General features: G+C 41.5%; 2 protein-coding genes across 14 annotated transcripts in view; both read left to right on the forward strand.

Moving 5' to 3' along the window:
- zeb2a (zinc finger E-box binding homeobox 2a) overlaps window positions 1–2650 on the forward strand; it is a 33550-nt gene extending 30900 nt beyond the window's left edge. For 4 of the 5 annotated variants that reach the window (XM_069533660.1, XM_069533661.1, XM_069533658.1 and 1 more), the window contains one exon: window positions 246–2650. In XM_069533660.1, coding sequence (XP_069389761.1) covers window positions 246–841 — 596 coding nt within the window. In that variant the 3' untranslated portion in view covers window positions 842–2650. The remainder of the gene's footprint in view (window positions 1–245) is intronic. The other variant, XR_011244436.1, reaches the window with a different exon arrangement.
- A 1557-nt stretch (window positions 2651–4207) lies between these two features.
- On the forward strand, window positions 4208–20093 carry gtdc1 (glycosyltransferase-like domain containing 1). 9 transcript variants are annotated; one of them, XR_011244338.1, is made up of 12 exons: window positions 4227–4364; window positions 7070–7260; window positions 8544–8711; window positions 9637–9810; window positions 12897–12959; window positions 13249–13389; window positions 17105–17214; window positions 17598–17742; window positions 18712–18787; window positions 18915–18985; window positions 19072–19163; window positions 19493–20093. XR_011244338.1 is itself a non-coding variant. In XM_069533091.1 (11 exons), exons 1-11 carry the CDS (start codon window positions 4314–4316, stop codon window positions 19604–19606), a joined length of 1302 nt encoding a protein of 433 aa, XP_069389192.1. In that variant the 5' UTR covers window positions 4208–4313; the 3' UTR covers window positions 19607–20093. The 9 variants fall into 9 exon arrangements, 4 of the variants coding, with proteins under 4 accessions (XP_069389192.1, XP_069389191.1, XP_069389193.1 ...); XR_011244339.1 differs by having other exon boundaries at window positions 18712–18778; XR_011244340.1 differs by having other exon boundaries at window positions 13267–13389.
- The last annotated feature ends 3857 nt before the right edge of the window (window positions 20094–23950 follow it).

The raw sequence follows: 23950 nt of genomic DNA on the forward strand, positions 1-23950 counted from the left end.
TTGGATAAACGCTTCAGCTCAATGTAATGTAAAAGGTAGGTGCTAATCGGCACAGCAGTTATTGTGGTGAGGATTGACAGAAGCAAAAATAATTCCTCTCTTGCCAGGGCACTGATCGTCACACCAGATACAGCTGACCAGCTGAGGACTGAAGCGTGTGTTTAGCCTATATGTCATCCTGACTGAAGTGTGTGTCTAGCATGTGCGGCATCCTGAGTCTGGTCTTGTCTTTTGTGTCTCCGCAGGAAAACGCCCTCACCAGTGTCAGATCTGTAAGAAAGCCTTCAAACACAAGCACCATCTCATCGAACACTCACGCCTGCACTCCGGAGAGAAGCCCTACCAGTGCGACAAGTGCGGTAAACGCTTCTCACATTCAGGCTCGTACTCGCAGCACATGAACCATCGCTACTCGTATTGCAAGAGGGAGGCAGAGGAGCGTGAGGCGGCAGAGAGGGAGGCGCGGGACAAGGGCGGAGCAGGAGGCATGGTGGTGGGAGGTGTAGAGACCACGGAGCTACTGATGAGGAGGGCCTACCTGCAGGGACTGGGGACACTTGGATATTCAGACCTTGAAGACCAGCAGGAAGACGGCGGCGGCGATTTGACCCTGAGGAATGGACGGGGAGGAGGGGAGCAGAGGGAAGTGGACAGGAAGACGTACGAGGAGGTGATAGACAGACAGGAAGCAAGCTTCAGGGAAGGAGAAGAGGAGGAGGATGGCAACAGCAGGAGCCAGATGGACTCTACGAGGGACGAGGATTGTAAAGATGCAATGCAGCTGATGGACGAGAGTTCACGAGATGGGAAGACAGACAGGCAGACAGAGCAGAACGACTGATCGAGGAAAAAAAAGCTTTGGAACATTTGTGTTGACGTGATTCCTGACAGAGGCTGTGCAGACATTATCAGATGGTTCTATTAAATATTCAGCATAAATATGATTTGTTCATACGAAGGTTTTTTAGACTGTTCATGTTCCTGAATGTGAAGAAATACATTTAAATATGGATCCAACTCTAAAACTAAAAATCATCTATTTTAATCTGATCAATGTCTCGACTCTGGATCACGTCTGTTTGTGAAAGAGAAAACTAAGTAAAAGACAAACCTACAACACAAATACGTGAAAACACACGTCATCATCAATCAATAATCAATATATATGAATAGCCTCTAACAGATAATCTGAGGGAGAAAAACAACATGTGAGGAGCTGAATGAAAGAGTCAGTGAAACTGTTTCCTCCTCATGAATAAAGACAATGCTCTTTATTATATATTTATGGGGGGGCTGAATAATCTCTGGACAGTCTCTGATGAAGATACGACAAGAAGAGCACGACGTGCACTGACGTGCATGCTGTGTTTAAAAATCCACATTATGCAAAAAATAGATAAAGAAGTGATGATGTTTGTTTTAATGATGTAAAAAAAAAGCTGCGTGGTGCTAACATGTTCTTCACTTCCTGTGTCTGAAAAACCCACATCTGGAAATAAACTGCACTCGACTTCCTGGATCACTACAAAAAAAAGAAGTGAAAAAGAGTCATGGAGTCACATCCTGTCAGTGTTATCGTTGTATTTCTGTCTTTTTATTTGCTGTGATGCTTTTTTTATCCTCTTTTATTATTTTTCACAACTAACTTCTGGAGTTTTTCTATATGTGAAGGAACATTTAAATCTGAGCGATTTTAAAAATAAGATGTTGATGTGAGTCTTAAAGATGGAGAAAAAGCCTTATATGCAAACCTGTCCACTGTTTCTGCAAAGTGCCATCCCCGTACAGTGTGAACGTCCTGCTGGCTTCAGTCTTCATGAATCTTCATCCTGGTTCTGATCCGTCACTATTAGAGACGTAGATAGAACTTGGTTAGTTAACATATTTGTGCAATTCCCTGTATTTTCCCCTGGTTTTGTTCCACAACAGTATTTTTGTCAGTATTATATTTTTGTTTTTGTTGAATCTTTCGACACAAATGTATTTTTTGTTTTAATGCGAGAATCTAAAGAATTCTTCGTATGTCCATCTGAGGGATGAGTAGGAAAGGGAAGAGATCCACACCAGTGATTTATTCTGCTGCGACGGTCCAGACCTTCATCAGGCAGGTTGGTTGAAGCTGGACAGTGGGCAGGAGCTCTTTTGCAGTTTTTTATTTGAGAATTTACCATTTTATTTATGTGACTCATTTTATATTTCCTCATTTTATTTATTTCATACTGTAGTGTACAGTATTTCAGTTCCTCAAAAATAGATATATTTTAGTAAAATGTTTCTGTCACTGACTATTGGAACAAAAATATGATTACAGACCCTTTATCCTATTTGGAAAATGTCTTTTGAAAATGTTTTGTTTTGTTTTCTTACCACTGGAAATCCTAAATTCGAGGAACTTTTGATACGATTATTGTTAAAACACTGTATTTGTAAAAGTTAAACCACTTCATCCCACTGAAGAGGGGACAAACGACTGATGATGATGATGATGATGATGATGATGATGATGATGATGATGATGATGATGATGAAGGAAGTTCTGAAATGTATGAAATGTCTGAAGTATTATTATTGAAATTTTAATGTTTCTTGGAAATGAACAAGAATAAATGTAGCCAAGTTAAATTTGAATAAAGTTGTGTTTTTCAAGGAAGTGTATGTTTGTGTGTGTGTGTGTGTGTGTGTGTGTATGTGTGTGTGTGTATGTGTGTGTGTGTGTTTGTATCACAATTGACACTGCTATGTTTGTTAGGAATGCCGGGTTAATGTCAGGTTAATGTCTGGTTAAAGTCAGGTTAATGTCAGGTTAAAGTCAAGTTAATGTCAAGTTATTGTCTGGTTAAAGTCAGGTTAATGTCAAGTTAATGTCTGGTTAATGTCAGGTTAATGTCTGGTTAAAGTCAGGTTAATGTCTAGTTAATGTCTGGTTAATGTCTGGTTAATGTCAGGTTAATGTCAGGTTAATGCCTGGTTAATGTCAGGTTCATGTCAGGTTAATATCAGGTTAAAGTCAGGTTCATGTCAGGTTAAAGTCAGGTTAAAGTCAGGTTAAAGTCAGGTTAAAGTCAGGTTAATATCAGGTTAAAGTCAGGTTCATGTCAGGTTCATGTCAGGTTAAAGTCAGGTTCATGTCAGGTTAAAGTCAGGTTAAAGTCAGGTTAAAGTCAGGTTCATGTCAGGTTAAAGTCAGGTTAAAGTCAGGTTCATGTCAGGTTAAAGTCCGGTTAAGTCAGGTTCATGTCAGGTTAAAGTCAGGTTAAAGTCAGGTTAAAGTCAGGTTAAAGTCAGGTTCATGTCAGGTTAAAGTCAGGTTAAAGTCAGGTTCATGTCAGGTTAAAGTCAGGTTCAAGTCAGGTTAAAGTCAGGTTAAAGTCAGGTTCATGTCAGGTTAAAGTCAGGTTAAAGTCAGGTTAAAGTCAGGTTCATGTCAGGTTCATGTCAGGTTAAAGTCAGGTTAAAGTCAGGTTAAAGTCAGGTTAAAGTCAGGTTAATATCAGGTTAAAGTCAGGTTAAAGTCAGGTTAAAGTCAGGTTAAAGTCAGGTTCATGTCAGGTTAAAGTCAGGTTAATATCAGGTTAATATCAGGTTCATGTCAGGTTAAAGTCAGGTTCATGTCAGGTTAAAGTCAGGTTAAAGTCAGGTTAAAGTCAGGTTCATGTCAGGTTAAAGTCAGGTTAAAGTCAGGTTAAAGTCAGGTTCATGTCAGGTTCATGTCAGGTTAAAGTCAGGTTAAAGTCAGGTTAAAGTCAGGTTAAAGTCAGGTTAAAGTCAGGTTAAAGTCAGGTTAAAGTCAGGTTCATGTCAGGTTAAAGTCAGGTTAAAGTCAGGTTAAAGTCAGGTTCATGTCAGGTTAAAGTCAGGTTCATGTCAGGTTAATATCAGGTTAATATCAGGTTCATGTCAGGTTAAAGTCAGGTTCATGTCAGGTTAAAGTCAGGTTAAAGTCAGGTTAAAGTCAGGTTAAAGTCAGGTTCATGTCAGGTTAAAGTCAGGTTCATGTCAGGTTCATGTCAGGTTAAAGTCAGGTTAAAGTCAGGTTAATATCAGGTTAAAGTCAGGTTAAAGTCAGGTTAAAGTCAGGTTCATGTCAGGTTAATATCAGGTTAAAGTCAGGTTCATGTCAGGTTAAAGTCAGGTTAAAGTCAGGTTAAAGTCAGGTTCATGTCAGGTTAAAGTCAGGTTCAAGTCAGGTTAAAGTCAGGTTAAAGTCAGGTTAAAGTCAGGTTAAAGTCAGGTTAAAGTCAGGTTAAAGTCTGTTGACAGAGCAGTGGGCAGCGACAGAACGTCTTTCAGGACCCAGGTTTTAAAGCGACGTGATGACGTGTAGCACTGCACGTGTCTTGCGAGCTGGACTCATGCAGTCACAGGTGAGTGCAGCGGGTCACGGCTCCGTCACGTGTCCGTCAGTCTGAGGGAGGTGAGGTCGCTTGTCTGTGTCCCGGAGAAGCGACACGGTGCTCCGTTAGTCTGAAAGGCTATCACCGGCGGAGAAGCAGGGGGGTGCGTTAGTCAGCTGTTAGCTGCTGTTAGCTTCTCCTCAGTTTATTAAGCTATAGAGCTAACAGCTAACTGAGCTAACACACAGCAGGACGGTTAGCTTCTCCTCAGTTTATTAAGCTATAGAGCTAACAGCTAACTGAGCTAACACACAGCAGGACGGTTAGCTTCTCCTCAGTTTATTAAGCTATAGAGCTAACAGCTAACTGAGCTAACACACAGCAGGACGGTTAGCTTCTCCTCAGTTTATTAAGCTATAGAGCTAACTGAGCTAACACACAGCAGGACGGTTAGCTTCTCCTCAGTTTATTAAGCTATAGAGCTAACTGAGCTAACACACAGCAGGACGTTAGCTTCTCCTCAGTTTATTAAGCTATAGAGCTAACTGAGCTAACACACAGCAGGACGTTAGCTTCTCAGTTTATTAAGCTATAGAGCTAACTGAGCTAACACACAGCAGGACGTTAGCTTCTCAGTTTATTATGCTATAGAGCTAACAGCTAATTGAGCTAACACACAGCAGGACGGTTAGCTTCTCCTCAGTTTATTAAGCTATAGAGCTAACAGCTAACTGAGCTAACACACAGCAGGACGTTAGCTTCTCAGTTTATTATGCTATAGAGCTAACTGAGCTAACACACAGCAGGACGTTAGCTTCTCAGTTTATTATGCTATAGAGCTAACTGAGCTAACACACAGTAGGACGTTAGCTTCTCAGTTTATTATGCTATAGAGCTAACAGCTAATTGAGCTAACACACAGCAGGACGGTTAGCTTCTCCTCAGTTTATTAAGCTATAGAGCTAACAGCTAACTGAGCTAACACACAGCAGGACGTTAGCTTCTCAGTTTATTATGCTATAGAGCTAACAGCTAATTGAGCTAACACACAGCAGGACGGTTAGCTTCTCCTCAGTTTATTAAGCTATAGAGCTAACAGCTAACTGAGCTAACACACTGCAAGTTAGCTTGTCTGTTCAGAGACATGTTAAAACACCGAACATTTAACGTGTGAACTGCTGAAATAAAATGAGAACATGTTGTGAATCACCTCAGCTGAGAAGTTTAATAAACTGAACATTAGCGACATTTCTACTGATCGAATACAAGTTTAGTCAGTGATTTAAAGTAATTGAGTATTTACAGGCTCCTTCAGTCACCACTGACATTCAGAGCCACTAATAAGTTTGTGTTATTGATGAGCCTGCAGGTTGTTCTGTTTTAAGATTAAAATGACGAGACGTCTCAACACATCTTGTTTCGTCAGAATATTCACGTCACAAAGAAAACCAGAAACAATAAGTAAATCCAGCCACCTTGCTCTCAGGTGGACTCAGACTTGGTCTCTGGACTCTCAAAAGCTTAAATTCATATTTAAATCAATTAACTAATTAATAATAATTAGATAAAGGTTCCTGACAAACTATTATTGATAAAACTTAATTAATAATAATAGATAAAACGGATTTATAAATTATCTTTGACTAGTACTTCTCAACCTGTGGCCCAGGACCTGGGTGTGGGGGGTCAGATTAATAGAGACAGAAACAAAATGTTTATATTTGAAATAAATAATACAAAATTATGTATTTTATACAAAAAATAAAATGTATTTATTTTAAATAAATGAATGAAATATATATATATGCTATGTCGATAGATAAACCAGAATCATCAGAGAAAGAAAGGTCACAAGTTAATCAACTCGTCCACATTTTCAATTATTTTGACATCATTCAGGAAATAGATGGAACTCTTTCAGCACAATGGCCGATATTAAGTCTCTGTTTCCAATCAGATTTTTATTTGTGACCTCTGCTGAACCACAGGCTGTTATCTGTCGTCAGCTCATTTCCTGCTGCTGATGCGAGTGTGGCGCTGCAGCAGCAGATATGACTGATTGAGCGGTCTGTGGGCGATGCTCGCAGCCGCCGCTGCTGCATTAGCGCTCATTGTGGGCAGCTAAATGGAGGCGGGCTGGAATTCAGAGGAAGAACAGAAAGCTCAGGGAATGTAAGTCGTCCACTTCCTCCTGCTCATCATAATGGACGCTCTTCTTCATCAGGACGTGCTCAGATTACTGCCTCATTGTGCTCACACTCAACAATAGCTCACATTTAACCACTGAGTTTTTGGCTGCAACGACTCCATCAGGCAGCCGCATGTTCACCAGAGTCATCAATGCTGAGGTTGTGACCTGATTTTATAAAGAACTAGACCTGTTGTTTTACTCCATTATGTGTCTGTGTGTCAGGTAACGTAAATCACACACGTATAAAAATCAAACTCAGTATAAAGCTATTGAAATTTGATGAAAACAGACTAACATCATACATTTATATCTGCTGTAATGATTCAGCTCAGACTTCATTTGGCACCACAATCAGGTCACATTTATATTTGTCAACATCTGTCAGTGTATATGTGTAACATGAAGATTAATGTCCCTACAACAAAGTTAATGTTTGTACAATGCAGAGTATATTTAAACAAACCATATTTACAATAATCTATCTCAACCATCGTGCTTTTTTCTGAACAGTATGATCAATAACACTGTGTCCCATCTCTGTCAGAGCTTGTCGTCTCCCAGTGTCCTGCTGGTGGAGCCATTCTATGGTGGATCTCACAAACAGCTGATCGACCTTCTGAACGAAAATATCATCGGCTGCTGCGTCTTCACACTCCCCGCCAAGAAGTGGCACTGGAGGGCGAGAACGGCTGCACTGTACTTCAGCCAGACCATCCCCACCTGTCCAACATACAGGTGAGACCTGCCACGTCAGCTCCTCTCCTTATAATGCAGCCGGTTGGACACGGAGCCCTTATTGATCCCTGAGCCTCGCACCTGAAATAAGACAAGGTCACACATATGGTTTGCCATTGGTGATGACTGAGAGGGGACTTCCTGTCTTCACTGAGATGACTTCCTGTGTTCATTGAGGAGGGACTTCCTTTGTTGACTGAGGAGACTTCCTGTGTTGACTGAGAGAGGACGTCCTGTGTTGACACTTCCCGTGTTGACTGAGGGAGGACTTCCTGTGTTGACTGAGAGATAACTTCCTGTGTTGACACTTCCCGTGTTGACTGAGGGAGGACTTCCTGTGTTGAATGAGGAGACTTCCTGTGTTGACTGAGAGAGGACGTCATGTGAGGACTGAGAGAGGACTCCCTGTGTTGAATGAGAGAGGACTCCCTGTGTTTAATGAGGAGACTTCCTGTGTTGATAGAGAGTGGACTTCCTGTTTTGAATGAGGAGACTTCCTGTGTTGCATTAGAGAGGACTTCCTGTATTAAATGAGGAGACTTCCTGTGTTGAATGAGAGAGGACTTCTCGATCAAATGAGGAGACTTCCTGTATTACATGAGGAGACTTCCTGTGTTGAATGAGAGAGGACTTCCTGTATTAAATGAGGAGACTTCCTGTGTTGAATGAGAGAGGACTTCCTGTGTTGAATGAGAGAGGACTTCCTGTATTAAATGAGGAGACTTCCTGTATTAAATGAGGAGACTTCCTGTGTTGAATGAGAGAGGACTTCTCGATCAAATGAGTTGACTTCCTGCATTAAATGAGGAGACTTCCTGTGTTGAATGAGAGAGGACTTCCTGTATTAAATGAGGAGACTTCCTGTGTTGAATGAGAGAGGACTTCCTGTATTAAATGAGGAGACTTCCTGTGTTGAATGAGAGAGGACTTCCTGTATTAAAAGAGGAGACTTCCTGTATTAAATGAGGAGACTTCCTCTGTTGAATAAGAGAGGACTTCCTGTATTAAATGAGGAGATTTCCTGTGTTGAATGAGAGAGGACTTCCTGTATTAAATGAGGAGACTTCCTGTGTTGAATGAGAGAGGACTTCCTGTATTAAATGAGGAGACTTCCTGTGTTGAATGAGAGGAAACCTGCTGTGTTGTTTTAACTCAAGTTAAAGTTGTAGTCCTGTTTTGTGTTGTCACTCGTCTTCTAGACGTCCAGGTTGACTCTTCATGGTTCTCAGCAGGTCTAAGTCCAGGTTCTGGACCTGAACATCTTAATGTCTCTGTCTCTGCAGGGTTCTGTTCAGCAGCTCGGTCCTGAACCTGTGTGAGCTGGTGGCTCTCAGACCTGATCTGGCTCGACTGAAGAAGATCCTCTACTTCCATGAGAACCAGCTGGTTTACCCGGTCCGCAAAGACCAGGAGAGAGACTTCCAGTACGGATACAACCAAGTTCTGTCATGGTAGGAGTGTTTCTGTCTTTATACAGTGTTGGAACATAGGGCTTGTGAAAGAATAGCATGAAAAAAACAGCTGGTTCGCTGGTTCCACCTCCGTCAGGCGGGAAGGTTCCACTATGTCTGTGTTTGTTAGGTTCATTTTGTGTGTCATTTCAAACATGAAGTGGGTGAAGCAACAGAAAGTGAAACATTGTTAAACAATGTCACTGTTAAAATATCTCTTAATTCATACATTTATTATAAAATCATGGATGTCATTAATTGTCAGCTCAAACCATTTGTTTTCATGAGCATGTCAGGCTGAATGTGATTGGTTAATGACCTAGGCTGACATGATTGGTTAATTGGGTTGACATGCTGCTGTGGGGGTAATTGAAGTGGCTCATTAATCAGACGTCTCCAGTAAAGAGCAGCTCAGTAACTTAAAACTGATTGTTGTTGATCGGCAGAGCTGCTCATCAATAAGTCTCCGTCCTCCATCTCCACTAACGATGTTAAAGTGGCATCAAGTAACACCACAGATCATTAGGACTCCTCTGATTGGATCACAGCCAGACTACTTTGGATGGAGTTCAGAGAGACAAAGTCCGACCACGAAGTGGATGATTGATGGATGTATCAGAGATGGAACATTGATCAATCAGCTGATCAGCTCAAAACTAACCACAAAAGTATTTCAGGATCAAGGTCAACTTAACGTCATCATCAAAGAAAACAGAAACAACACAGAACCAGAAAATGCAACTGATGTATAAAATAAATATAAGATATCACATCTGAGTGCCCATAAATGTTACTTCCGGTTCGGTCTTCACCTGTCTGTCTGTTTCTCTCTCTCTCTCTCTCTCTCTCTCTCTCTCTCTCTCTCTCTCTCTCTCTCTCTGCCTCTGTCTCTCTGTCTCTCTCTCTCTCTCTCTTCGTCCTCAAGCCTGGTGGCGGACATCGTCGTTTTCAACTCGTTCTTCAACATGGACTCCTTCCTGTCATCTATCTCCTCCTTCATGAAGAAGATTCCTGACCATCGACCCAGAAACCTCGAGCAGCTGATCCGTCCCAAGTGTATGGTCCTGAGCTTCCCGCTCCAGTTTCCTGACGTCAGCAGGTCAGTGAGAAGCTGGCCGAGGTCGCCATGACAGACTGTGATGTTCGTGACGTGGTTATTTGTGTCACATGTTTTAGAGGTGAAAAACTGAGTCTGAACCAGAGACAAGTCTGGTTTCTTGTTAGGATGTTTACAGGTTGTGTGTTGGTTGTATGTGTGTCTGTGATGTAGTGGTGGTCGTGTCAGTGAGCTGCAGGATGACTCTTCTCTTCCCTCCAGTGTTTCTCGGCTCATATTCAGATGTTAATGTGTCTGATCCACAGAGTGTAAGTAAGTGATTATATGCATGGCCGACAATCCCCCTCACGCCCGCGGTCGTCCAACCGAACACTGAGTCTGACTCTTTGAAAATACAACGCTCTCAGAAACGTAGCGGGGGAAGGCGGGTGACGTGATGCGTTAGGATTCATGGAGGAAAAAAACTCGGAAGAAACTTAACTTGTGATGAACACTTGTGTGCAGGAGCTTTAGTTCTGTTGCAGATCAGCTGTTTAAATCACAGACGAAACACAGTGATAATTTGCTTGATTCTGTCCAACATCGACCAAAGTCCAAAGACCAAGTCTCCAAGATGCAGGCGCAGTATTTGTTGTGTCTTGTAAAAACATGGAGGAAGCAGCAACAGGTGAAGCTGTAACAGAACTGTTAGTATCTCCGGCCATAGCTAACACATAACACCCACCGTTGCCACATTGCTGCATTTAACAAATGTTAATATTTTGTCCCAACTCTGAAATTTGCGATCAACATCTGCACTTAATTGAACAAGATGTCGACCTTCAATAAATAATGAAAATACTATCATCATTTAAAATTAGAAATACAAAGTATGTCAATATAAAACTTACTATAGTTTGTGAATCAGTAATTTTTGAACATTAACAACACATTTTAACAACACCGTGACGATACTAATAATCGTGATCATTTTGTTCGCTATAATCATGATCCAACATTTTCACACCGTTTTCATCTCTACACTTGTTAAACTAAAACATTTTCACTTCAGATGCTTTCTCTCCTCTCGTCAGTCACCTTAGTGTAAAAGCTGCAGCCAGTTAAGTGATTCCATTCAAACTTAATCACTCTTGGTTTTCTAGTTTTAAACAGAAACAAACAGAAAATGATCCTTGGCTCAAACCAACGTTTATTTTTCAGATCAGTTTGACAGTTAATTGATTCAGGGTTAAAAAAGAAACGGTGTCTCTTGTGGCGAGTCGGAGGCCCCTTTGTGGTCGCTGTTTGTCGTATCCATCTATCAATCAGCCTTTGAGGGGAAGACTTTTGTAATTTAATAGTGATTGACCTGAGCGGGCAGAAGCCTGCAGCGGGACACAAAGACATCACATCCATCACAGCTGAGCAGCAGGATGTCCACTTGTCCCCGACTGAAACCAGATTAATGTAGACACCATGTGATCAGCAGGTGTCTGATTCTTTTCTTGTTCTTTGTCTTTGTGCAGCTGTGGGGTTCTGCTGGTTGTCAGGTGCGAAACTGTGAATCCAATAAAATCTTTGTTTTAAACCAGATGACGATGATGGTTCCGCTCCGGTCTGGTTTAAATGACACCACAGTCTGTGTATCTTTTCCTCTTAGAACTTTCTACCAACTAACGAATCAACAATGTTTTGTCCAGAAATAACAGCAGATTTCATTGTGATACCGGCTGTGTATGTTACAGTAACTAAAAACACACACGTGGAGTCTGCTGTCATCAGGATCTGGTTTCAGGATCTGGTTGTAGATCAGTTGTGGTCCGTGTTTGACAGATCAGCTGATTCTTCTTCATGTCACCGTTTTTCCTCCATATGAACTTTCTGTTGTTTCATGCTGAGCTGTTCACGCTCTGTAGACCGATGCCATGACGACGGTTTGACTGTATCTCGGTCAGGACGGCCCTCAGGTCATCTGACCGTCCATGTTCTCTGGCAGTGATTGGTTGTGACCATCGACTCGTTTCATCAGTATCTAATGTGGATCTTAGTGTGATGTAATGACCTGCAGAGCCTCGTCCAGTCGGCTGCACTGAACCGCCCCTCCGAGCCTCTGACCACTGCTTCCTGCTGATTGGATGGTTTTAAAGTGACAGGAACCTCTGAGCTGTGAAACGTCCAGTCAGCCCGACTGATACCGGGTCAGCTTCAGGCCCCCGGGGCCCTGAGCTGGCCCCTGGCACACACTTCAACTTCCTTAAGTGTTTATAACCACTTCCTACACACAGACACACACACCTTCAGGGGCAGTAGTACTCCACAGTACCCCACAGTACTCCAGTACTCCACACTAGTTCAAATGCACCAAATGAACGTCCTCATGGTTCAAACGTTGTATTGTTGGAGGTGAAGACTGCAGGTGCTTCTTCTTCTTCTTCTATGGTTTAATGTGTCTCTACTTCCTGTGATTGCTCCAAAAGTCCAAACTGTCCAACAAAGTGTTTTCACTGTGAACCAACAGAACCATGGTTCAGTGTGATCCAGACCCAGAACTCCTCTTCTGGTCTGAGGAACCGTTCAAAACAATTGAAACCTGACTTGTTTTGTTTTTTCTCATTTCTGTGAAACAAATGTTTTCAAGGTTTGTTCTGTTGAACGATAGATTTCTGTAAAGACCCAGTGAAGCTGTTAAATGCTTCAGGTCCTGGGTTGGGTCCTCTAACAGAATGTGTGTATAGTGTTGAGTGGAGCTGTGTGTTTGTAATAAAGTAAATGAATTGAAATTATTTTTGACCTTCATCTTTCATCAGACTCAGAGGTGAGGTCATCACACAGATCACTGTTGATTTATCAAGAACATAATTGATTTCCCCCACCCCCACCCCACCCCCCCACCACGTGGACACAGTCATGTTTTTATTGCCTCCGGTCAAACATCTCATTTCTAAAATGGATTATTGAATCATGTTTTCTCTGAGGCAGCGACCACACCACTCTCTGTCCAACTGTCCGTCCACCTTCTTCACTCCTTTGTGTCCACGGTGCTCATGACTCTGGACCCACATCCAGGATGGTTGTGGAGCTCTGGAAGCTGCTGTGTTGATATGAATCACTGATGTGCAAACAAGTGTTTTTTTCTTTTTGTGTTTCAGGCTGATGCCCAAACACAAACTGGTCCGTCAGCAGCAGATCAGAGCTGAACCTCACACTCACAGGTAAACTCACCTGACGCTCTGTCACAACTAGTTCAAATCAGTTCAGTGTTTGTGCTGTGGACCTGATTAACAAGTGACATTTAACGTCTTTTCAAACACTTCATTCTAGTTGATTGATATGAATATAAATATTAATTTAGTTGTTGTGAAAAAATCTGTATTTCTCTCTCTATATATATATTTATACTGTATAAATATACTGTATACATAAACTCAGTAGGGATTGTTTTAATGATTCTCATAATCAGTATAATAAATATAATTATCTGAGTTAAATCATCTTTATCAGGATTCATTTTTCTAACAGGTCTGAGGATCCACATCCGTCCACAATTGAACCTGACTTGGAACCAGTTTCAGACCAGATCTCAGGAGACCAGGACTCAGGAGACCAGATCAAACCTCTGCACATCGTCTGGCCTCACAGATGGTAAGTTCACGTCCATGTCGTTTCTGTTTCACTTGACCCCTTCAGTTTGCACAGACTTTGTAAAAAAGATTTCACCTGCTCAGACATGTCAGATAAAAACACCAAAAATGTAAATGTGAGGAACCAATCAAAATAAATTAATAAATAAAATAAAATCATGAGTCTCAAAGACGTTAGAAATGTTCAACTAAGTTGTAATTTACCTTGTAATAGTTGCTATGACAACAATCACGAGAAAGAAATTGTTAAAATACTAAATATTAACTAAGTAATTTATTAGAAAACAAATAAATATAATTTGTGAAAATTCAAAATGTTAAATTCATCTGTAATTAATGAGAAATAGGTTTTTATTTTATGTAAAAATTCATTTTGGGATATGAACATTTAATTTAATTGAAACTTTAAACATTTAAATTAATGTTTCATAATGTGAATGAAATACAATCAAAACTAAATTTAGAAGAACTTGAAACAAGTGAATTAATATTAGTTATAATTTATCACAGAAAATCATTTTTTAAATAAAGTAAAGTAAATTAGAAACCTCATGAATAAAATAATTTTCTTGTTTATAAAAATGTACGTAAAGCTGATGACACGAACAAAGAAGAATATTTAAAAAAGAATGTTATTTATAAAAAATCGACTGAACAATAAAGTCAGAGACAAGATGAGAAAATGTAAGTTTTTGAATAAAAGATAAATACAAGAATTGAGGCTCCAGACGTCAGACTGATGTTTGAGAGAAAAGACGAGTCCGTTTTCAGAAGGACTTGTTTTTAAATCAGATTAACGGACATGAAGTCCAGCGTTTCCTCGTGTTTTTCACCTTCTCTTGTATCAGTGACAAAGCAGCATCGTGTAATCTGCTCTCAACTGAGCAAAACACACAGATGGATTATATCTGCGGCCGGCGAGCACGCTGCTTTTATTCTGGTCGGATGGAGGATTTCAGTTAATCTCTCAGATTGAAGCTTCGCTCATCTCATCTGTTTTTATGTTTAATCTGTGTGTGGCCTGGATCCTCAGATTACAGCTCCGTCTTATTGCTGCTGCTGCGGGGGCGGGGGAACAGCTGTTCCAGGTGAAGACGCCGCACTGCGGGGGGGGGGGGGGGGGGGGGATTTACGTTGATCATGATTCAGACTCTGATTGAAAGAGAAACAGCAGGTGGTGACGAAGAAACATCCAATGGATTAATTTATTATCTCACTGCACCACCACCCCCACTTCTCAGTCCAGTCACCACGACAACCACTCCCACACCTCAGTTCAGTCACCACCATGACCACTCCCACTTCTCAGTCTAGTCACAACCACTCCCACTACTAAGTCCGGTCACCACGACCACTCCCACTTCTCAGTCCAGTCACCATGACCACTCCCACTTCTCAGTCTAGTCACGACCACTCCCACTACTAAGTCCGGTCACCACGACCACTCCCACTTCTCAGTCCAGTCACCACCATGACTCACCTGTCTCGCACCTTCGGCCGGTGTTCACAACCACGTCTGAATCTACTGGATACCATGACATCAATATCACATGACCGATGTCTGTGTTGTATTTTTGAAATCTAAAATACAATAAAAAAATTACAACGTTATCAAATCAGAAACTTTTTTCCATGTTTTTCTAAAATATTGTCAAAACTTTCCCTTAAAATGAAAAGAATCAATCCTGCGGAGTCTAATCGACTCCTTTCATTGTCATGGTTCTTCTGACGTTAGCGAACATGCTCCACATCGTTAGAGATGTCACAATACCAAAACTTTACTAGTCAATACAGATACCATGATTCTCAATACACAAGTATGTACCATGGCAAAAAGCAGAAACAAAACTAGGGTGTTCTGATCAGGATTTCTGGGGCTGATCACCGATCGTTAGAAGTAGTAGTATCGGCCGATCCTGATCTAGAGTCCATGGCCCCGTTTATGCCTGATTAACGTGTCGTGGGTGAGTGACCACTTGTGATCAGATTTCTCTTCCTTGCTCTTTATGCAGATAAACAGCACAGGCCTGAACCCTACTCACAAGTGAGTCAGTAAATGTTTTATTACTGAGTTGTTCCTGTGTTTTCAGTTCAGCGCCACATTGAACTCCTTTATCAACCTGTGTCACATGTTCCACTGTCTGCAGCTGCAGGAGTGACGCAGTGTTAGAACCATATGAACTGGACTCACTGTCTGTGATGTGAAAACATCACAGACAGATGATGAAAGAATTAATACTGGCGCATCTTCTAACTCTGGTTCTTTCCCACTCGCCATACCCACACTATTCTCCACAACAACTGACCCAATACTCTATTTCTATCTGCTACACCCAGCTACGCTGCTTCGCTTCTTCTTGTTGTTTACTACTGGTGGTTGGCTTTAGGCGCAGTACCACCACCTTCTGTTCTGGAGTGTATACGCTTCGCCTATGAGAAAAAGGAGCAGCGCATAAACCGAACGCAACACGCGAATTGAACCGAGACAGTCGAACCGAACGGTTCGGACGTTTTTCATAAACCGTTCCATCCCTACACTGTACTAACACACACTGTACTAACACACACACACACACACACACACTGTACTAACACACACACACTGTACTAACACACACTGTACTAACACACACACACACACTGTACTAACACACACACACACTGTACTAACACACACACACACACTGTACTAACACACACACACACACTGTACTAACACACACTGTACTAACACACACACTGTACTAACACACACACACACTGTACTAACACACACACACACTGTACTAACACACACACACACTGTACTAACACACACACACTGTACTAACACACACTGTACTAACACACACACACACACACACTGTACTAACACACACACACACTGTACTAACACACACTGTACTAACACACACACACACACACACTGTACTAACACACACACACACTGTACTAACACACACAGACTGTACTAACACACACACACTGTACTAACACACACACACACACACTGTACTAACACACACACACACTGTACTAACACACACACACTGTACTAACACACACACACTGTACTAACACACACACACTGTACTAACACACACACACTGTACTAACACACACACACACACTGTACTAACACACACACACACACTGTACTAACACACACAGACTGTACTAACACACACACACACTGAACTAACACACACACACTGTACTAACACACACACACACACTGTACTAACACACACACACACACTGTACTAACACACACACACACACTGTACTAACACACACACACTGTACTAACACACACACACTGTACTAACACACACACACTGTACTAACACACACACACACTGTACTAACACACACAGACTGTACTAACACACACACACTGTACTAACACACACAGACTGTACTAACACACACACACACACACTGTACTAACACACACACACTGTACTAACACACACAGACTGTACTAACACACACACACTCTGACACAGTGATGTTTTAGAATATCGGGTTCTCTTCACATCACAAATTACATACAGTAATAAACGGAGTGAACAATGTCACATGGTCTGAAACTGTTTCCTTGCAACAGATTGACAGGCTCACATCAGGAACTGATCAGATTCTGATTTATTGATCATTTTAATTAGATGACACCTCTACTGTACTTGAAATGAATTGTGTGTGTTTGTTTGAAGGGAACATGATAAAAACCCAGAGATGTTCTTCTCAACACTCATGAAACTGAAAGAGAAACAACTGAACTTCAAGCTGTCGGTTCTCGGAGAGACGTTCACTGACATCCCAGGTACACACACTGACTTTTCTGTCCTTTAAAACTGTGTGTGAGACGCTACAGAGGTCAGAGGTCGGCACTGCGTCCTCCTCACGACAGTGTATCATCAGCTGATGATGCGATAATGACTGTGCATGTTTTAAAGAAATGAAACGTAAAGTTTTACTGCAGCACAAACACATTGATTGTAAATCAGCTTAACGAGCACAGGAAGGCAATCACATTAGGACAATCTTCATCCACTTTGATTTCAGTAATGAGGTCACACAGTATCGACTCAGTTCACCTGAGTCTGAGCTCCGATCATAAACGTCTACTCTCATCAATATCTGATTTAAAATGAGGTTTTATTTCTTCTCCTCCTTCCTCTCTTTATCTCTTCTTCACCCCCACAGTCGTCTTCTCTGAGGCTCGCCATCAGCTTGACTCTCACGTCGTCTCGTGGGGTTATCAGAACAGGAAGCTAGATTACCTCAAAGTTCTGTGTGAGGCAGACGTGGTCGTCTCCACCGCCAAACATGAGTTCTTCGGCGTCGCCATGTGAGTTTCATTCATTCACACAGGGTCTGTCCATCACAATAGTCAATCACTATAATCAATCATATTAATCACATTGATCCCGTTTCACGGGTTAGCTGGTGTGTGATTGGTGCGTGTGCTGGCGTGTGATTGGCCTGCAGCTCAGACTTCAGTCACCTGGTGGACTCTCTCATGTCTCCATCAGGTGGATCTGAGCTTCAGGCTGAACAACCAACCAGATGCTGTGCTCTCTGAAGCTCGGCCAATCAAAGGGCTCTGATGTGAACGTGTGATCTTCGTCTGATTCATGTTTGAACTTTGATTCACTGAAGCTTCTTTTAAAAAAACAGATTTCAACTGTTCAAATTCTGTTGATGAGAAAAACTCAGTTTCATCACAAACATGAAGATATGACGTCATCTGTCTCTCTCTCTGCTTCTGTCTCTCTAACCCTCTCTCTCTGTCTGTCTGTCTCTCTCTCTGCTTCTGTCTCTCTAACCCTCTCTCTCTGTCTGTCTGTCTCTCTCTCTGCTTCTGTCTCTCTAACCCTGTCTCTCTGCTTCTGTCTCTCTAACCCTCTCTCTCTGTCTGTCTGTCTCTCTCTCTGCTTCTGTCTCTCTAACCCTCTCTCTCTGCTTCTGTCTCTCTAACCCTGTCTCTCTGTCTGTCTGTCTCTCTCTGCTTCTGTCTCTCTCTCTGTTTGTCTTTCTCTCTCTCTGCTTCTGTCTCTCTAACCCTCTCTCTCTGTCTGTCTGTCTCTCTCTCTGCTTCTGTCTCTCTAAGCCTCTCTCCTCTGTCTGTCTGTCTGTCTCTCTCTCTTTGTGAGAGGAAACATTTTCTTTCACAGGAACTTGACTCACTGAGTGTGATATGTTTATTCTATAGCTTCTATATATTTGTCAGAAGGACATTTTGTGTCTTGGCTCCATCGTATCTGAGAAGAAGCTTCAAGAACAGTTAGTTCCTAAATTATCTTTCATCACCTTTCAGAACAATGTTGATTCAGCTCAAAGAACAAACATCAAAAAGAAGAAAAATCTTCTGGAATGAAAACCCAGTAAAGCTGGTTTGAAAACTTTAATGATGAAAGTTCGATTATTCACGTTTTTAAACTTTTCGAAATAATTTAGCCTCAAAAAACGTTTGTCCTCTTGTCCTCATGTTGCCATTTTCTCATGTTGTCATGATCTCAGGTTAGAAGCTGTTCACTGCGGATGTTTTCCTCTGTGTCCGAAGGCTTTGGTGTATCCTGAAATATTTCCAGGTGACTAGCGACACGTTGTCGTCTTCTTGTCGTCTGAGTCTTCACTCATTCATCCCTCACCTCTTCTTCTTCTGTTTGTCATGTAGCACAGTACCTGTACTCCACACCTGAGCAGCTGTGTAAACGTCTGCAGGAACTTTGCAGGAAGCCTGACCTCGCCCGCAGACATGTCACCAAGGTAACCCATGCAGCTGATATTTAGAGCACCTGAGTGTAATTAACAGTAAACTTTATCCAAGACTTTTATTCTGAAGAAACAAGAAAGTTAACTTTTTGTTTATTGATTAAAACTTTGCTGATTGACAGGTTGATGATGTCATCAGATGATTGACAGGTTAACGTCAACAAAATCAGGTTTAGTTTTGCATGAGTGATTTCATGATGAAAACTAAACAGAATTCTGGAAAGTTCTGTTTAGGTTGAGTCTGGAACCAGAACCAGATCCAGGACCGGACCATGTAGATCACAGCTGATGTGGAACTTCTTCTTTTAATGCTCGTTTTCCAGGTCGACACCTCCTCCTTCTCCTGGACGCATCTGAAGGATCGTTTTAAGATGCTGCTGCAGACGCAGGTCCCTGAATGCACCGCAGGCCAGTGCTCTGATGCTGAAGTCCATTAGCTTTTCACAGTTTGGACGGAGCGTCTGCTGCGATGACGTCCAGGATGAGCGAATCAAAGAACGGCTGGAGACGCTGGGTCTGGACCTGTAAACTCCTCCTGGAGAAGGACTTGCTTTTATGTGTGTGGTCTGGGGTGGGGGGGTATTTTACATGTAAAGGAAGTCATGTGGCCGCAGGCCGTACCGCCTCATGACTCCTGGATCCAACAGCAACTGAGCTGCAGCCAGACCCCACCTCAGCCGACAGGTCACGTGATCATTGTTACCAGGTGTGAACCTGAGAGTGACGTTGCATCAGACATCACATCATCACTATGACGACACAACACGTCCTCATCGTGTGATCGTCCTTATTAAAACTTTGGAGCAGAACCAAATATTCAGTAAAAATTGTGATTTCAAATTATAGAACAAGTAAAGTTTAATCATGAAAAAGCTAATAAATAAATGTGAGTTATTGTTTTCAATAAAAAATGTTTGTAAAACAGTTTATTCATTTTGATAAAAAAAAGTCTTTTTAACATAGTGAGTCACAGTCCTGCCACGAAAACAAATATTACTGAGGACAAAAACAGAAATGTGAAGTGACTATTATGATAGAAGTTGAAATGATGATAAATATAATTATCGTTAAACAATAACGTATTAAACATTAGTCTAAATCAGGTGAAATCTCATCCCTGTGTTAATTCATTCTTATTTCTTCATGTCTTGGGCCTGTGAAAAGGTCAAATTTAAAATAGTGTGGAAACCTCGTTGTTACAGCCGAGTCTATAAAACCCACATTCAGTCTTTTCATTGGCCTTGAAGTGTTGATGATGACACGTTAAACGTTGCGGTCGCAGCGAGCTCCTCTGTGCTGAGATGTTTCTGATCAGAGTCATGAAGCTGCGACAAGTTCTCTGAGGCCCTGAACTCTTTAATCACATTCTTATTTAATTTACTTACCTTTTTTTTTAAACAAATGTTCTGTCAAAATAAAAGCAGCTGAATTGACTCAGATCTTGTAGAAAATATTTTAGGAATATTACAACCTGAATAAATAGAAAGGAGGAGGACTCTTAACACTTAATATTATTTTAAAAATGTTCATTTAGGGGAATATATTTAAAATCCTTAATGATGAATGTAGAATATTTTCATGTGATTAACCGTTCAGTAAAAGCATTGTTTGAATTGAAGGGTGAAATGTGTTCAGTGTTTTTAAATCACACTAATACTTCAGCCTCCAGCAGAGAAGAAGAGAATCGTATAAAAGTCAAAGAAAAGCAGTTTGGTTTGAGGCTTTTCTCCAAACTGTGGATTATCAACAAAGAGCAGAAACATTAATTTCACGCTTCAGGAGTGAAGCTGGTTTGAGACTCAGCTGTGATTGTAGAGTCGTCTCCTCCAGCAGCTAATAAACACGTCACATGTTCTGAACACGCTATAGCTGCGTCTTTAGTATCTGTAGATACTTTAGCATCTGTAGTATCTTTAGCATCTGTACCATCTGTAGTATCTGTAGCATCTTTAGCTTCTGGAGTATCATTAGAATCTGTAGATACTTTAGCTTCTGTACCATCTGTAGCATCTTTAGCTTCTGTAGTATCTTTAGAATCTGTACCATCTGTAGTATCTGTAGATACTTTAGCTTCTGTACCATCTGTAGCATCTTTATCTTCTGTAGCATCTTTAGCTTCTGTAGTATCTTTATCATCTTAAGAATCTGTACCATCTGTGGTATCTGTAGATACTTTAGCTTCCGTACCATCTGTAGCATCTTTAGCTTCTGTAGTATCTTTATCATCTTAAGAATCTGTACCATCTGTGGTATCTGTAGATACTTTAGCTTCCGTACCATCTGTAGCATCTTTAGCTTCTGTAGCATCTGTAGCATCTTTAGCTTCTGTAGTATCTTTAGCTTCCGTAGCATCTGTAGCATCTTTAGCTTCTGTAGCATCTTTAGCTTCTGTAGTATCTTTAGCATCTGTAGAATCTGTAGCATCTGTACCATCTTTATCTTCTGTAGTATATTTAGCTTCCATAGTATCTGTAGCATCTTTAGCTTCCGTAGCATCTGTAGCATCTTTAGCTTCTGTAGTATCTTTAGCTTCCGTAGCATCTGTAGCATCTTTAGCTTCTGTAGTATCTTTAGCTTCCGTAGCATCTTTAGCTTCCGTAGCATCTGTAGCATCTTTAGCTTCTGTAGTATCTTTAGCTTCCGTAGCATCTTTAGCATCTGTAGCATCTTTAGCTTCTGTAGTATCTTTAGCTTCCGTAGCATCTTTAGCTTCCGTAGCATCTGTAGCATCTTTAGCTTCTGTAGTATCTTTAGCATCTGTAGATACTTTAGCTTCCGTACCATCTGTAGCATCAAACATGTTCCATTTCCTGCTGAACCTCAGTCACGCTGCTCAGTAATGCTAATGTTAGCATGAAAGTGGCTAAGTGTCTGTCCAGTTTTCTGTCTCCCTGGGAACTTGAACAGGTGGGATGTGGTTAAAGGAAGGGGTGTGCCCAGTGCTCATTCCTTGGAATCAAACTGACGAATCAGAAATGAGATGAGTGACGGTTCGTCCTCTGCTGGTGCTGCTCTGAAAGCTTCTTATTATTTCAAACTGGGAAACAGCTCTGATGTGTTGGAGATGAAAGCTCAACACACTGTTCTGCTTGTTGACCTCCATGATTACTTGAAACAGTCCATGTGTCATTCTCTGCTCCCACGAGTTTCTGAACATGTCAGTGAGGTAAAGTTTCAGGAGGAAGTTTTTCATCTTGAAAGTTCAGTACGTTCTAACTTTAAGAAGATTCTGATCTCATCCCGCAGTTCAAACACCCTGGATAAAAGCAGGGGGCAGCCATCGGGACTCGCTGTGAAACAACAGCTGTGTGAGTGTATCCCATCTCCTCGCACAGAGCAGAAAAGTCTTGGCTTTGACAGGTCTTGTTTTGATGGGTTAGGTTTACTGTGGCAGTGACAGCCTTCTAATGTGCAGCTCTCCTGGTGTCTCCTCCAGGCTCTGGAGACTGCTGGGAGACACAAACCTTCTTGTGACCACAGGAGGAGCTGGACTACCTGTGCACCCTGATGGTGCTGCAGGTAGCACCTCATGCTGTAGTGACGAGGACCCGAGCAGAACACAGAATGAGTCAGGAGGACCAGGAGACAGCAGCTGTCTGTGGACACCACAAACATTATCCTGTTGGGGCTCGTTTACTTTTGTCTCATTGAACCTGTTGTGACTTTGATTTGCACCAAAGCAGAGAAACTGATTCACAATCACTTGTTCTTCAAAATGAACTCATGGATCTGAAGTTGAACTTCTACTGTTTTTGAGAGGTAGTTAGTTTAACTGTTGCGTTTCTTTAGCTTTGCGCTATACAAACTTTTAAACCCTGCGAAATGAATCATGCTAATGTTAGCTGTTCACTTTAAATGGTCTTTTTCCTCATGAATGAACTGTTGTCACACATGTTCCTGAATGTTGTGTATGTGAGAACCGACGTTTTAAGGTTGTGAACAAGTTGGACCCAGACTACGTCCTGCTGCTTCTTCAGATGTGAACAAGAAACTCTGAACCACAGTAAGTTTTATATTTTTAATTGTGCCCTGATTGAGTGTTAGTAACATAGAAGCTAAATAAGGCTGTTAGCTAACCTCTAACCCTATCTGATTAGCTGGTAGCTTAGCATAATATGTTAACTCCACTATGTTGTGTTGATGAATTAATGTCAGTCTTGGGTCAATGGGCCCTCTGGTTAGGACATGGCCTCATCTTTTTCATATTGGCAGCAGGCAAACGTCCATCAACACAAAGCTTATTATATGAAACACAAACTCTGAGCTGCAGGAAACTTCAAGTCACAAGTCACTAACATGTTAACTGACATGTTCTCTAACATTTGAACTGCAGGATGATAATCAATCACATTTTATTTGTATAAATTCACAAATCACAGTTTGTCTCAATGTTGACAAGGAGCAACATCTTCTGAACTCAACAAGAGTCAAACTACCAAAGAAACTTTATGAACGGGGGGGGGGGGGCTTTTGGATGGTGGGGCTTTTGGTTCTTCAGATGGAATAGAATGAAAGAGCCCCCCCCCCCCCGGCACGTAATTGAATCCAAAAGGTTTTGTCAGAGTGCCAGATGTGCTGCAGCTTACACACACACATACAGTATATACACACACACATACATATACACACACACACATACATATACACACACACACACATAGAATTTACACTGGTTGACGTATAAACCTGCGACAAAGATGTGATTACCGTCCTTAGCAATTCAATTCAGTTCAGTTCAGTTCAGTTCAGTTTTATTTGTGTGGCACCAAATCCTAACATCA

This window comes from Paralichthys olivaceus, chromosome 10 (assembly GCF_024713975.1).
Source record: "Paralichthys olivaceus isolate ysfri-2021 chromosome 10, ASM2471397v2, whole genome shotgun sequence".
NCBI lineage: Eukaryota > Metazoa > Chordata > Actinopteri > Pleuronectiformes > Paralichthyidae > Paralichthys > Paralichthys olivaceus.